Source organism: Salvelinus alpinus, chromosome 6, assembly GCF_045679555.1.
Source record: "Salvelinus alpinus chromosome 6, SLU_Salpinus.1, whole genome shotgun sequence".
Taxonomy (NCBI): domain Eukaryota; kingdom Metazoa; phylum Chordata; class Actinopteri; order Salmoniformes; family Salmonidae; genus Salvelinus; species Salvelinus alpinus.
This window is the reverse complement of record NC_092091.1, coordinates 70,878,672-70,894,407: the sequence shown is the minus strand read 5'-3', so window position 1 is coordinate 70,894,407 and position 15,736 is coordinate 70,878,672. Positions and strand designations below refer to the sequence as shown.

At 44.5% G+C, this 15,736-nt stretch overlaps 1 protein-coding gene across 7 annotated transcripts in view; it reads right to left on the bottom strand.

The window, feature by feature from the left end:
- Positions 1-1,198: 1,198 nt before the first annotated feature.
- cxxc4 (CXXC finger 4) overlaps positions 1,199-15,736 on the bottom strand; it is a 29,030-nt gene continuing 14,492 nt past the window's right edge. For all 7 annotated transcript variants that reach the window (XM_071407730.1, XM_071407732.1, XM_071407728.1 and 4 more), the window contains one exon: positions 1,199-2,809. In XM_071407730.1, coding sequence (XP_071263831.1) covers positions 2,765-2,809 — 45 coding nt within the window. In that variant the 3' untranslated portion in view covers positions 1,199-2,764. The remainder of the gene's footprint in view (positions 2,810-15,736) is intronic.

Below are 15,736 nucleotides of genomic sequence, written 5' to 3'. Positions count from 1 at the left end.
GAAGGGGGGATGGAAATTATTTTGAACTTTCTTAAACCAGATAGAAAGTATTTAGAAATGATAATCAACCTACATATTTTTAAACACCTGCACTTTTTCTGGCCCGCAAATTGCTTTTGACAAACAAACCGGTCCGGAAAAAATGTGTGGCCCTCTGCTGATTTTTAAAATCCCCATGTGGCCCTCGAGTCAAAATGATTGCCCACCCCTGCTGTATAGAGTCCTCCTGGCACAGCCTGTCCCACCAAGTCCCCATTCCCAGCTCCATTCCCATCTCCATCGAGATGAGCGCTGCACACATTTCATGGGAGAATACTCAGCTCATACATCTTCATCCCCGTTTACTTGACCTTTTTTCTCCTTTACCCTCTCCCTCCCACTCTCAGTGCAGGCGGGGGAAAACGTTACCACAGGGGCCTGAGGACTTTAAACCCCAGTTTCCAGACTGATCCAGGAGAGGAGAGGGAGGAGGAGAAGGGGGGGATTAGAAGAAGCCAATCTCTGATATGGTTTAATCTCAGCGGCCAAGCAAACGCCGGCGCTCCCGATGCACGTTATTTATCACCTTCCCATCACCGGCGGTGGCGGGGATTTGCCACACAGACGCATCTGCCACGGAATGCACGCAGAACGATTTCCAATGTAGCTCTCCTCTCTCAGGCCTTTTGCCGCCAGCAGCTCAAGACGCAGGTTACGGCTGCGTGGGTTTCGTTACCGAGGAGGAAAAAGTCGGTCCCGGATGATTTCATCTCCCTCCGTCTCCTCAGCGACCCCAGTAATCCACAGCAAACCCGAATGCACCCCTCTACCCCCTCCTCCACTGTCCCCCGCACTACTCTCGCCAACCCCCCCCCCCCAGACCTGGAAATCATTCGGGCTGCACAAGCCATCTCAAGCGCCCCCCCCTATCCCCCTCCTCCTACCAGTGTGACAAACCACATGGGATTTCACTAGTTCTTTAAAGCCTGCTGCCTCTGGGAATGACTCTCTTCCACCATGCGACATTTTAGTATTCCGGGGGAGACGTGACTACGGATGCAACCAATGCCGTTTATATATCCTCTCCTCGTTGTTTGAGTGATGCTTCGTAGCAGCAGCAAATGAGAGAGGGAAAAACATTGCAGGTGAATCATAATCCAATATTTAATTGTACAATGTGAGGATAAAAATGTTGCGTTATTCGTCGACATTCAAAATATTTTTTTTTTTAGTTCTTTTTTTATTTTAACACATAAAAGCATCACAACAACAATATACAAATTCTTGTTAATCTTTAAAACCAAAACACATTTACACATGCAACAATAGGGTTTTGAAGACAATGAGTAATTTATTGAATCATTTTGTCGTTTTTGGAATGTGTTCACTTTTTTGCTTCAGCTCAACAGACTACTGCATTTGTTATTGTGGTCTCTGCAGGAGAAAGGTATGGAAAGTCCCGTACTTCCAGAATAACTGTAGTCAGACATACTCACAGTGAACATATATCAGTTATATTGTATATAACTGTTGTCAGATATGTTAACTGTACTGTTGACTTTATATTCCATTTTAATATGTTAATTTAACCTCAGAATTCCTACTAGTATTATTTATAACTACCTTTCAGACAGCTTGGGTGTAATAACCGGTAACACTTTACTTAGTCTGCAAGTATATATCATAAACCTCATAAGACACTTTAACGGATATTACATGCTTATAACAAGTAATAAAGCATTATACCTGCTATTAACAAGCAATAAAGCATTATACCTGCTTATAAACAAGCAACTAAGCATTATACCTGCTTATAACAAGTAATGAAGCAATATACCTGCAGGATATAAGTAATGAAGCATTATACCTGCAGGATTTAAGTATAGTGTTACCTATAAGATGACCTTTGTATTTCAAACAAAAACCAGAAGATGGTCAGGAGGCGAAACAGTTACATGAAAAAGCTAATCATAACACCATCTTTGAAGTGTATCAAAACCACAGAGAAACGCAGTCTGACTCGCAACCACCACTTTGTGCAGTAACTGTAACACAACGATGCCCCTTTTTGTTTTCCCCAAAAGTACAACTCGCTACACAAGACAATGTGCCCTGTTTCGTAACGTGCTGGACAAAAACGGACAGAAACCCCAAATGAAAGCATCTAAATAATAATGCCGTTCTCTCTGGCATTGTGTGTCACTTATATGATACATCACATTGACCAAAGAGGACCTTATAGTTTCCCTCAGTCAGAGGCGCACACACACAAACAGGAAATGCAAGCATTAAACAAAAATGACAAATTTAATACAAAATAATTCAGCTTTGATATAATAATTTGAAAAGGGAAATAAAGGGAAAACACAAGCAGAATAATCAACTTTAAAGATTATTGCTCCAAGGTTGTGTGTGACGATCACATGATCAATCCCAGCAGCGGCCATCTTTGTTGTTGACGTATTGGTGATGATTGTCTATTGAGTCCTTTACATAAGATTGACTGTAAACTTTACAGCCAAACGACACTGAAACACATTCATATACACCGAAAATAGACATTATGATACTGTCAAAAGGTACAATAATTACACAGGAAAGGAAATTACAGAGTAAAACCAACACCATAATGTTTATCGTTTCATCTTTCGAGAGTTTCTTCCTCCTGGTTTAAAAACTGGGAGGTTGTTTGGGTTCTCTGAGCCCCCAGTGCTTCCTGCAGTGATGTCATCAGAGTTCTAACTGGACCTCCGACCGCATGTTGATGTCACTAAGGTCGGGCGCTCTAAAAGAACCACCGGAATGCCTCGCCATTGTTGACTGGTGTCCTCTGTAGGAGAAACGAAAAGAGCAAAGGCAAACGGTTAGCAACAGTTACCAAGGTGAACGGAAAAGTGCTACATTTCTCTTTTTCTTCTTTTGAGCATTTTAAAACCAAGGAAGAAAATGTGAGTAGAGTATACAAGGCCACTGGGGCACCAGGAGGCCTACTGTATGTTGTCTAAGGTGGCCCGGGTTTCACCTTAGAATCTTTATTTTCTCTCACAAAGAACACTTTGTTTGTAAAAAGAGCACAACAGCTGAGCAGTCAAACCACTCACTTCTTCAACCCAAACATACCTTAGTTATCCCCACGTCTAATTTCCTCTGAGTCCCGAGGTTAAAGACACCTCCAGTACCTACCACCCACCTCCCTACCAAACACCCAAATAATCACTACACCATGATGAAATATTCACCCCAAAATTCCCATGATGCAACAATGAGGCGTTTAATTACGGGAAGCTCCAGCCGCAGTGAGGGGGAACCAGCGCGTCATTTCAATTTGGGGCCGCGCCAGCCCCACTACACTGGAGTGACAGCCACTTCCTTTTTGGAAACCAACTATCATTTATAATTCACAACATAAAAAATAGTCCCCGGAAATCCCCATAACCAATTAGCTGTTTTTTGTGTGTTTTTTCTCTCAGCTCGACGGAAACGGTGGTGTCTGATTGAAACCAAAAATCACTTTACTCTGAGCAGAGAGGAGTGGAAGAGAGAGGAGGGGAAATGTGATATTTCAATATGAGTATAATCACTGACTCTTCACAGAGGAGGTGGATGAGTGTCTTAGGGCTAGGTACTCTGAAATAACCAAGATGTGGGCTGCATTAAAAACAAGTAGCTAGCCAATTCTGCTGCTATGATACAGTATGTCATATAATCCTACGTGGGATGAGCTTAAATATTGGTACGCAAATTATGTATTCATTCAATCACCCGTTCATGCATATAACAAAAGATCCAGCAACATACAATTTATTCAACTTTCCTTCTGTATTTTGTCAGCAAAACTGCCATGTGAGATATACCAGGTACACAACATTATATTGCAACAATACAACATTATATTGAAACATTACAACAACACATCATATTGAAACAATACAACATTATATTGAAACATTACAACAATACAACATTATATTGAAACATTACAACACATCATATTGAAACAATACAACATTATATTGAAACATTACAACAATACAACATTATATTGAAACATTACAACACATCATATTGAAACAATACAACATTATATTGAAACATTACAACAATACAACATTATATTGAAACAATACATTATATTGAAACAATACAACATTATATTGAAACATTACAACAATACAACATCATATTGAAACAATACAACATTATATTGAAACAATACAACATTATATTGAAACAATACATTATATTGAAACAATACAACATTATATTGAAACAATACAACATTATATTGAAACAATAAACAAGGATGCAAATGCCCATTTTCCCACCAGAAAACAGGTGTTTCACTAGAAAGTCACACAGATCGGAGCTCAAGAGGGAATATGGGTAGAGATCCAGCACTGTGTTAGTGAACCAGGTGATGGGTTAGCGGCCAAGCATACCGCTAAGCACTTGTGTAACAACAACCAACTAATTGATGTACCAGCGAGTGAGTCAGTCCAACCAATGAGGCAGAGGGAGGAAGGCTACAATTCTATCAATACGGCCAAACACTAACATCACTGAATACAGGCCTACTCATCCATGGAATTACAATACACCCCATCGCCTACATAGTAGAACAGCTTCTAATATATTCTCAGAGAAGCTCACTAATACAGTACGTTGTCTTAGAGGCCACAATAACAGGAGGATTGACGTCCTGTAAACGCTAATGCTAGAGCAACCGAGGCAATCAAAATGAGTTACAACTGCACAATGGTTTCATCATAACCTCTCTGGTGCGTTATGTCACCTGCCCCTTTCCACTTTACAAAACCCACACAAACACAGTAATGTCTCAACTCATTAGACGGAAAGCATTCATTACATTAAATCGCGAGACACCGCTTTCCTACAGTATGAATTCCTAAAGTATATAGAGAAAGTAAGCAGTTGTACAATTAGAAAATACATATTTCATTCCTACAAATTCCTACAGTATTTAGCTGGCTAATTGAAAAAATGCCACTTTACCACTTTAGGTAGGTTAATTGACAGGCCCAGTTAATGGAATTTACAGACTACCACCCCCTCAGTGTAACAGTCAGCCAACCAGGAAAGCATTTAAAGTACAACTTATGGCAACATTATTCAATTAGTAAGGTTCAACCAAACCATCTATTTATTTATTCAATTAACACATTTTGAGATGTTTTCCTCTCTGCTCTTTGGTTGAGTCTGTTTACCATTATTTGAAGTGGGCTAAAACGCAGGCTAAACCCCACACTTACAGGAACCTATTCCCCCACATCTACTTCCCACCATCTCTGTACTAGCAAGCTGACGCTACTGTCGCCTGTTGGCTTTACAAAAAGGCTCAATGAAACACTGGACAGACAACATGGAAATTACTGAATGTCCTCAAAGCTTCTCCTCTGGATGGAATAGAGGCGGGAATGGAAGTCAGGACGTGACACAGCAGAATCCAGGAGAATGGACCAGGTCCAAACGCAGGTAACAGAGAGTTAGCCAACATCATAACGTGTCATGCTATAACAAATATTGACGTAACATACTGAAAGAGAATATAGCAAGGTTGTGAAGGTTACAAACACATGGTTCCCACAAACGTCTCAAACTATCTATGAATGAAGGAGAGTGTCAGAATAATGTCGGCTAATACAAACTGAAAGAGTGAAAATGTGTGTGAAATTTGGAGTGAAACGTGGAGAAAGGGAGACAGAGATTCTTGGCAACAGAAAGAGCTACAGAGCTGAAGCAGACAGCTAGAGTGTGAAAGAGAGAGAGAGAGAAGTGGGAGAGGAGCCTAAAACTAATCTGCAGTACGAGACGCATTTCCATGTTCACACGTAATTAAGAAGCGGCCCAGCCATGGGAAAGAACCTCCACCAGGAGCAGATCCTTGAAATTAAACCCCAAAATAAGAATGTGAAAGAAATAGATGGGAGTGCCGCACTGTATTAGTCCAATAACCAGGATCTACATTCTAAGAGCAAGAAAAAAACAATAAGCAACATGGAACCCTGTGCTGAAGCTCACTCCACCACCAATCTCCTGAAACATGATACTTTAACAGAGGGCATTTCACATGACAGCCCAACGAGCCATGCCAAACCACGCTGCACTGAGCTAGCCGGGTTACACATATACCAAAGTCACTTGAACCATGCAAAAAAAAATTTAAAAAGGGACACTGCTAAAATAAATTATCGAGCGAACACAGTTTGCTTTGGGTCGGCACGATATTGTGCAAAAGGTATAAGCTTCCCTAGTCCAGAAACATGACAGTTTGTTAGGTAGAAGGCTGAGGCAGTGAGAGAAAGGAGGGTAAGATGTTTATGTTGATCCATATATTCGGTCATTGATCAGTCCCTGGATGGAAGTGTGATGCTCCACTCTCCACAATAATGACCCTGATGTGGGCGCTCGCCATGTCTCCGTTTTGTTAAGTCCTGCGCTATCGATCTATTTGGCGGTGGGGACTCTTGAGTGCTGCTTGCATTGTGTGTCTGAGACAGAGTATGTGTGCGTTCTCAGATTCCCTCGTTCTCCCAGGTCCCTTGCCTTGGCTCACTGCAGTGACCAGGCACAAAGGCAGCTCAATTAGCACAGCTCCACGTCTCCTCGCTCCCCCGCCTGCCTCCGCAGCATCCCATCGAAATCACTCCATCAACCCACCGCCAGAGAGAAAGGAGGCAGAGAGAGAGAGAGGGGGGGTAGATAAATGGAGACAGATAAGAGAAATAAGATGAGGGAGGGAGAGAAAGAGATGGAGAAACGAAACAGAATGACACAGCGTGTGAGAGAGCAGAGAGAGAGAGAGCAGAGTGAGAGAGAGCAGAGAGAGAGAGAGAGAGCAGAGTAGAGAGAGAGAGAGCAGAGTAGAGAGAGAGAGAGCAGAGTAGAGAGAGAGAGAGCAGAGTAGAGAGAAAGGGAAAAGGAGGGTGAGGGGGGCTGATCGTGTTGCTCCCCTGTCCCCGGCGGAACACTGAGGTTTCACCTCATATCAAGCCAGGGTAACGCAGCGGCTCAGCCTCACGTCAACACCACTGGCACTCTGACGCCGCCAGCGGAGCATGCATAACTACCTAGCTACAATAACACACAGGTAAGGAACACAATGCGAGCCACTACTGGGTTGGAGTTTAACCGAGTGAAGAGATTCACAACTCCCCTGAAAAATCCAAATGACTCCAAACCCCCAAACTGGAAAGGCCCCGACATTTAAAGCAGAGCCACAGAGTTCAGGTAAATATCTTTAAAAAGGGACATGGGGGAGACAGGAAGTCAGAGATCACACGGACTGGGATATGTTCCGGGTTGCCTCAGAATAACATTGAGTTAATGAGGAAGTGTCTAGGGGATGTTGTTCCCATTGTGACTATTAAAACCTACCCTAACCAGAAACCGTGGATAGATTCGCGCAAAGCTGAAAGCGTGAACCACCACATTTAACCACGTCAAGGTGACTGGGACGATGGTCAAGTACAAACAGTACAGTTATGCCCTCCATAAGGCAACCAGACAAGCAAAACGACAGAAAAAGTGAAGTCAAAGTGAGACAAAGTGAAGTCGCAATTCAACGGCACAGACACAAGACGTATGTGGCAGGGGCTCCAGACAATCACGGATTATAAAGGGAAAACCAGCCACGTCGCGGACACTGACGTCTTGCTCCCGGACAAGCTAAACACCTTCACCCACTTCAAGGAAAACAGTGCCACCGACGCGGGTCACGGCAACTCCCGAGGATTGTGAGCTCTCCATCTCAATGGACGATGTGAGTAAGACATTTAAGCGTGTTAACCCTCGCAAGGCTGCCGTCCCAAACGGCATCCCTAGCCGCGTCCTCGGAGCATGCGCAGACCAGCTGGCTGGAGTGTTTACAAACATATTCAATCTCTCCCTATCCCAGTCGGTTGTCCCCACTTGCTTCAAGATGTCCACCATTGTTCCTGTACCCAGGAAAGCAAAGGTAACTGAACTAAATGACTACTGCCCCGTAGCACTCACTTCTGTCATCCTGAAGTGCTTTGAGAGACTAGTTAAGGATCATATCACCTCCACCTTACCTGACACCCCACTGCAATTTGCATACCGCACCAATAGATCCATTGATGACGCGATCACCATCGCACTGCACACTGCCCTATCCCATCTGTACAAGAGGAATACCTATGGAAGAATGCTGTTCATTGACTACAGCTCAACCTTCAAAACCATAGTACCATCCAAGCTCATCATTAAGTTTTGGGCCCTGGGTCTGAACCCCGCCCTGTGCAACTGGTTCCTGGACTTCCTGACAGGCCGTCCCCAGGTGGTGAAGGTAAACAACAACTCCACTGATCCTCAACACAGGGGACCCCCACAAGGGTGCGGCTCAGCCCCCTCCTGTACTCCTTGTTTACACATGACTGCGTGGCCATGCATGTCTCCAACTCAATCATCACGTTTGCAGAGGATACAACAGTGGTAGGCTGGACTACTAACAACATCAACAACAGGACAGCCTACAGGGAGGAGGTGAGGGCCTCCCCCTCAACAAAGCGAAGGAGCTGATCATGGACTTCACGAGGCTAAAGAAATTTGTCTTGGCCCCTAAGACCCTCAAATTTTTACAGATGCACCACTGAGAGCACTCTGTCGGGCTGTATCACCACGTGGTAGAGCAACTACACCGTCCGCAACCACAGGGCTCTACAGAGGGCAGTGTGGTCAGCCCAACGCATCACCGGGGGCACACTGCCTGCCCCCCAGGACATCTACAGCACCCGGTGTCACAGGAAGGCCAAGAAGATCATCAAGGACCTCAGCCGCCCGAGTCACGGCCTGTTTACCCCGCTACCATCCAGAAGGCAAGGTCAATACAGGTTCATTAAAGCTGGGACAAAGAGACTGGAAAAACAGCTTCCATCTCAAGGCCATCAGACTGTTAAATAGTCCCCACTAGCTGGCCTCCGCCCAGTACAGTACCCTGAACTTTAGTCACTGGCACTAGCTGGCTACCACCCGGCACTCAACCCTGCACCTTAGAGGCTGCTGCCCTATGTACATAGACATGGAACACTGGTCATTTTAATCATGTTTATGTAGTGTTTTACTCATTTCATATGTATAGGTATTCTAGTCAAGGCCATCCTATTTAACTATTGCTGTACATATACCATTCAATCCTACGTATTCTACAGATATACTACATATTCTATCCATAATGTCTATACATCCCCATGATAAATATGTAAGGGATAAAGGCTGAAGTTCTGTACATTACCTTGGAAATATTGGATGACGCAGAGCCTCGTCCCTGTACAGAGTTCATTTTTCCAAGGTAATGTACAGAAAGGAGGAGTTTATCCCGTTTATACCACGTACCAAAGAAAACCATATGAAAGCACGCATTCACCCGTAGAAATACAATGTATACCTTCTCATCTTTTGGTTGCTAGAAACACGAAGCAATCGTTCGTTCGTCATTTACATTAGCGACCAAGTCGTTCTTTCTTTGTTCATGGCAACGTTCTTATCCCTTGCGTGCTGCTAACTAGGTACACAGTCACGACATCTGCAGCCAGAATAACAGCAAAGTAGCTGTTTTCTATTCACATTCATTTGGATACATCCATAACAATAAGCTGATAATGCATGATTTTGCCTGGCTGAGATAGAAAAGTTTGTCTCGTCAACCATTCTATCCAATCAGAAACAAGTATTCAACAATGCTGTGGTATAAATATATGTATACTCCGGACTCTTCCTAATATTTCTTTATTTCTAAATTCCATAATTGTACTTTTTAATATGTGTATTGTTAGATATTATTGCACTGTTGGAGCTAGGAACACAAGCATTTTGCTAAACCTGCAATAAAATTAGCTAAATATATGTATGCGACCCCAAAAATTGAGATTTGCACTAGTCTGGCCTTCCTCTCCTAGAAGGATACAGTGAGGTCCTGATGACAGCTGATGCTGATTGGCCATGGCAGTGTAGTTAATGGTGGGGGTCTGGCGAGTCCTGATTGAGGAGGAAGGGAGGAGGGGTGAGAGGAGGAGGGTTGAAAAGGGGATGAGGGGGAGGAAGAGAGTTGAAAAGGGGAGGAGAGAAGGGGGAGGAGGGTTGAAAAGGGGATGAGGGGGAGGAAGAGAGTTGAAAAGGGGAGGAAAGAAGGGGGAGGAGAGTTGAAAAGGGGAGGAGGGGGGTGAGAGGTAGAGGGCTGCTGACTCATAATCAACCCCCCTGTTCTGATAGTCTGTCAGGGCTGTTGTGATAACACTCACCAGATAGCACCCAAACACATCACTCCTCCCTTTCTCTTTCTCACATTCACAGTCTAATGCACGCACACACACACACACACACACACACACACACACACACACACACACACACACACACACACACACACACACACACACACACACACACACACACACACACACACACACACACACACACACACACACACACACACACACACACACACACACACACACACACACACACACACACACACACCCCCGGCAGGCAGGCGTCACACAGAGCAGAGTGTAGCATTGGTAGGGTCCAGAGATAAACCACTCAAGACGATGAGGACGATAATGGGCCACGCCGCAGCACCTCAAATTCAATCAACGCCCGCACGTCAATGCGAATGAGCGTAAAAGTGAAATATGCTCGCCGGCGTGCGCTAAAAGACGCCACCCAGGGCCGGGCTTGAAACAACAACATCTAGGAGAGCCGAACAGAGGGGAAAAGAGAAGAGAGAGAAAATGAAAATAGTGTCTCTTCCGTCTCTACCGCCCTCCCGCTCTCTCTACACGACTCAGCAGCGGCGGCTGCTTCCGGGAGGAAGAATCCCACTGGCATTCAGAGCAGCCCTACTTTAACCACAGACGGTGAATAAATTACCCTTTTGAACTTGGGGTGATTGCAAATGTGCCCTGGTTCCCTTGAGACATGTCTGGCACTAACCTTCTCTTACAATCTCCCCTTCTCTTCCCCAAACACACACACACACACACACACTTTTCCCCACCGCTACGGTCATGAAACTTAATTCAGCCGTAATTACGCCAGACAATTTCTGAGCAGTACTAACTCCCTGCTCGGCCACACACTCTCTCTTAATGCTTCTGACTGAACAGAATATTCAAGGAACTTTACTACTTTCTCTCCCTCCCTCTCGCTCAAAGAAAAAGAAACTGCGCTAGGGATGAAAACAAGAGGCTGGGGAAAATGTGTGAAGTGTCTGAAAAATCAGAGCAGAGAGAGACAGACACAGAGACACAGCGAGACAGACACAGCGACAGACACAGTGACAGACACACACACAGAGAGAGACAGACAGAGACAGACAGACAGAGACAGAAGCTTCTCAGGAGACACACATAGTTCATTGTCACTGGGCAGACCTCCTTCCCCTCCACACTCTCACCAGGGGAGGCTGAACTGAAGTGAATAGCAGTGTGGGGAGAGTAGTGTTCTGCTAGGCTGCCTGATGTGCTCTGCTCCAGAACGCCTCATTATAACACACAGCCCCATCCATACGTTACCCTGACACAGCCATTATTTATTAACGGCTAGACTGACTGGGAACCAGGCCACCTTCCAACAACTGCTGCAATCCTTTGGAGGAGTCAATCCTGACAGCCCTGGTGTTCTGTTAATAAAATACAACACACACAAAGCTATAGATACACATGTGGGGACACACACACACACGCGCCCTCTCGTTGACACTAAGCTAGCAGTCTCTCCCAACGCGCTGCCTCTCAACTGTAATTAAAAACACATTCCACACGCCGCAACAACTGCAACCCAAACTGAAACTCAAGTACAAGCTAAGGTCAAACAATTTGTTTTTCTTTTTTTATCCTCCCCAAAGTTCCTGCTGCCACAAAACACAGCAACGCCACATCAAGGCAAAGCAGGCTGCTACTGTCTAGATAGGCCCCTTCATCATGTCCTAACATCTTGAAATTAAACGCTTAAAAGGGAGAAAAAAATACCTTGATGAATTTCTTTACACTCTTAAGTGGAGGCAGACAAAAGGTAAAAGAGGAAGGATGTGGAGAACAAAAAAAAGGAAAGAAACTCAAGCTGTCAGAACCAACCAAAGTGTAGCCTAGGTAGGAGAGCCAGTCACAGATTCTGGGCCACTCTCCACGGCTGCGTCCCAAATGGCAACCTATTCTCTATATAGTACATCCCTTTTGAACAGGGCCAATTGGCCTCTAGTCAAAAGTAGCGCACCAAGTAGGGAATAAGGTGCATTTGGGACACGGCCCAGTTCTCCTGCCTGGAAAAAGGAGAAAGAAAGTTTCAGCAGCGGTGCAGTCAGCCTTAACTGATGGGTTATATATTGCCTGTCACGTCATTCTGAGGGAATATTGGGGCGTTGCAGAGACTCACACCTGGAAGGTATGGCAATCCATCACTACCTGCACTCTGAGGGGTGTGGGTGTGTGACGTGTGTGTGTGTGTTTACGTGCGTGCTTGAGATCTCATCGACGCTTCTAGCCAATATTCCAGCCACCCAAGGCCTGCTTATAACCCTACTCCCCATCCATCCATCCAAGGCCGCCATCACGGACAGACCACTCACCTACACAGCATTGCTCCCCTCCCCTCCCAACACACACACACACACACACCTTCCCTGCATCAAACGTCAGCCATAACGCAAACACCCCCCTTCTACATCCTTCTTCAACCAGAGAGAATATTACCTACGCAACGATAACCATCAAAAAGTGTTGGGTTGGTCCGTTGGTACTGCTGGAGATAAGTTCAAGGGGGGGGGGGGCTGAGACGTAGCAAAGGGAATAAACCATTTGCGCTGAGATGAAATCCTCCTCTTCCTCTCCAGTATCAGATGCATCACTCTTCCTGGTGGATTAGCAGTATGGTTTGTGTCCCGTTTGCTCCACTGCACTAGATACACACGTTCACAGTGCAACAGATGAACTAGTGTTAGCCAGAACGACTGTGCAGCAGCAATATTCTGGCATGTTTATCAAAGACAGTTGGGCCTTTACTCATAAATCATACCAAAATAATGCTCTAACATGTAATTTAACAAAACCACAATGACTTATCCTCTATTATAAACTGGGCAGTTCAAGCCCTGAATGCTGATTGGCTGACAGCCATGGTATATCACGGGTATGACAAAACATTTATTTTTACTGCTCTTATTATGTTGGTGACCAGTCTATAATAGCAATAAGTCACCTTGGGGGTTTGTTGGTATATGGCCAATATACCACGGCTAAGGTCTGTATCCAGGCACTCAGCGTTGCGTCGTGCTTAAGAACAGTCCTTAGCCGTGGTAAATTGGCCATATACCACACCCCCTCGGGCCTTATTGCTTAAATAACATTCTTCATTCTAAGAGTTGCATGTTTCTGCTAACCCATCTACTAATAAGAGCATGAGGGCAGTAAAATCCTTGTCGAGTGCAGCCCAGCTATGGGAATGACAAAGTCGGGCCAATCCTATAGATGAACCCTTCTCTTTTCAGTAGCCATGAGTCCTAGGCCTATCAGTACAGATACCTATCAGGATATCAACCCCCATATTTCCTCAACACCCATGATGACTAAGTGTAGCAATACAACTGTAAAGATCAGTCAGATAGATATATCACCCGAGTAACAAAAGCCATTTAAGATCTTTATTTCAAATCAAATAAAAAGACTCATAAAATGGTAAATAAATATTAACAGGTCATGAATTTTTAAACAATTAAGAGCTCTTGAACTTGAAGCAGTTGAGATTTAAAGCCTGTGGTGGTGATCACACACACTGTTATGTAACGTTGTACTTCTATAATGATCCTGTAAGTGCTATAGCCAAACCCCTATAGGACACCTTTAACAAGCCTTTTGAGAGAAGTGTCTCATAAATGTCCTTGAAATGACTTTAGCCTCTTATAAAGCTGATAAAGATGATTACAATAAAATAAAAAACTGCAAAGCGAGACACATTAAATAGCATATTAATAAATGACAGGCATGCAAGTGTCAAACTATTCCAATGGCCCTTGAATAGGCATTTCCCAAAGCAGCATGTACAGGAAGCAAAACGTTGAAATAAAGTGTGTTATTTTCACCTGAGCCAGATCTTTCTTCCACACCATCTGTCTTCCAATGAGAACGCACGACAGACACCACCTCAAAAAGACATCACCCAACCAATCAAACCCCATCTCAATCTGCAACACTGCACTAATACGAGACAGAGAACCTAAGTTACGCAAGTCACTCCTCTAATAGTGTAACAGTGGGTTAAATGTGCCCCGGCGTGCACCGGGCGAGTGTGCACGTCCCACGCTCCGACTGATCATGCATCCTCGGAGCAAATCAAGCTAAGTGTATTGCGGATGTTTCGTGAGTAATGAGGAATTTGGGAGGTTTTTGCTGACTGCTCGATACGGAGTGGAGGGCCGGGGGTGTATGTTGGCGTGCTTAAGAGAGCTGGTGCTCGGGGGGGAGTGGTCACAGGAGAGGGATTGAGAGAGAGAGCGAGAGAACAGATAAAAAGAGATTGTGAGAGGGAAGAGAGTATGAGAAACAGAAGGGGAGAGAGAGAGCGAGAGAAGGAGGGCAATTAGCATGGATGCAATACTGGCGCGGTCCTCCGACTTGATATTTGACCTTCTGCGAGAGCCTTGCCAAATATCGCCCTGAGAGACCCAGACAACCATATGGCAAAGTGCCACCGGAGGCCCTGCTCAGTTTGACTCTCCTGGGCCACCGTATGCTAATGTGGGGGAACGTAATTACACTACAGTATTCCTATAGGAGCTGTACTTTACGGCGTCACTATCGCAGCAGATTTACATTGAGATAGCCATTGGGACTAATGTCGTCTTGGGGGGACGAGTGGAGTGGAAATGTACAGTTTTATCCAGTTTAGCATTGGGCAGGCAATGGAATGGAGGTGGAACCATTGCGTTAGAATGACAAGAACAGACATTCCCATGAGTGTACCAGTCAAATTGACAAGGTCTAAAGGGTTTTTTACCATTCTAGGGATTCTATTTCTATCAAGTGGTGGTCTAAAACCTGGTCTAAACATGCAAAGGTAGTCCTATTATTTATGCTATATACTTCACAGTACAGCTTTACTGTCAATGCTATAGTCAGTCACACTTCACTGACATGTGTTTTAACGTCCGTAATATCAAAATAGGTATTATTTAGAATGAAAATAGCCTAGTGTAAAATTAAAATAAAACACCCACAGTCCAACATTGATTACCAATGTATTGAGCTGTATCAACCTAGAAACACCACTCGTCATCCAAATCCAATACAATGAAGGGACAGAAACCTTTGAAAGCAGGATTTGTACATATTTGATTCCTTTTTAGTCTGATGAATGTATTATTTTGAGCCCTGTAAAGAAACTAATTCAATATAAAAAGTACTCGCTATTCAGCCTCCCTGACAAAGAACGAACGAATCACACTGAATCAAACTGCTCCCACTGTTTAAAAAGGCACTCGCCGTCTGTGAGACATTAGAAAGATATTTAGGTTCAAATTAAAAAAGTCCTTGTTGCTCTTGAACACTGCTCAGACAACTACCCCCAATTATCACGGATGGTAAATCCCAACACATACAGTCAGAGGGGGCTGACCCTACTACAGAGGGGGTGGGGGGTGGGGGGGGTTAGGCCCCTGGGTCAGTCAGACCTTTACGTCTGCAGCTCTACAGCAGATAAGATCACATTGGCTGTGTTCAGTAGGGAG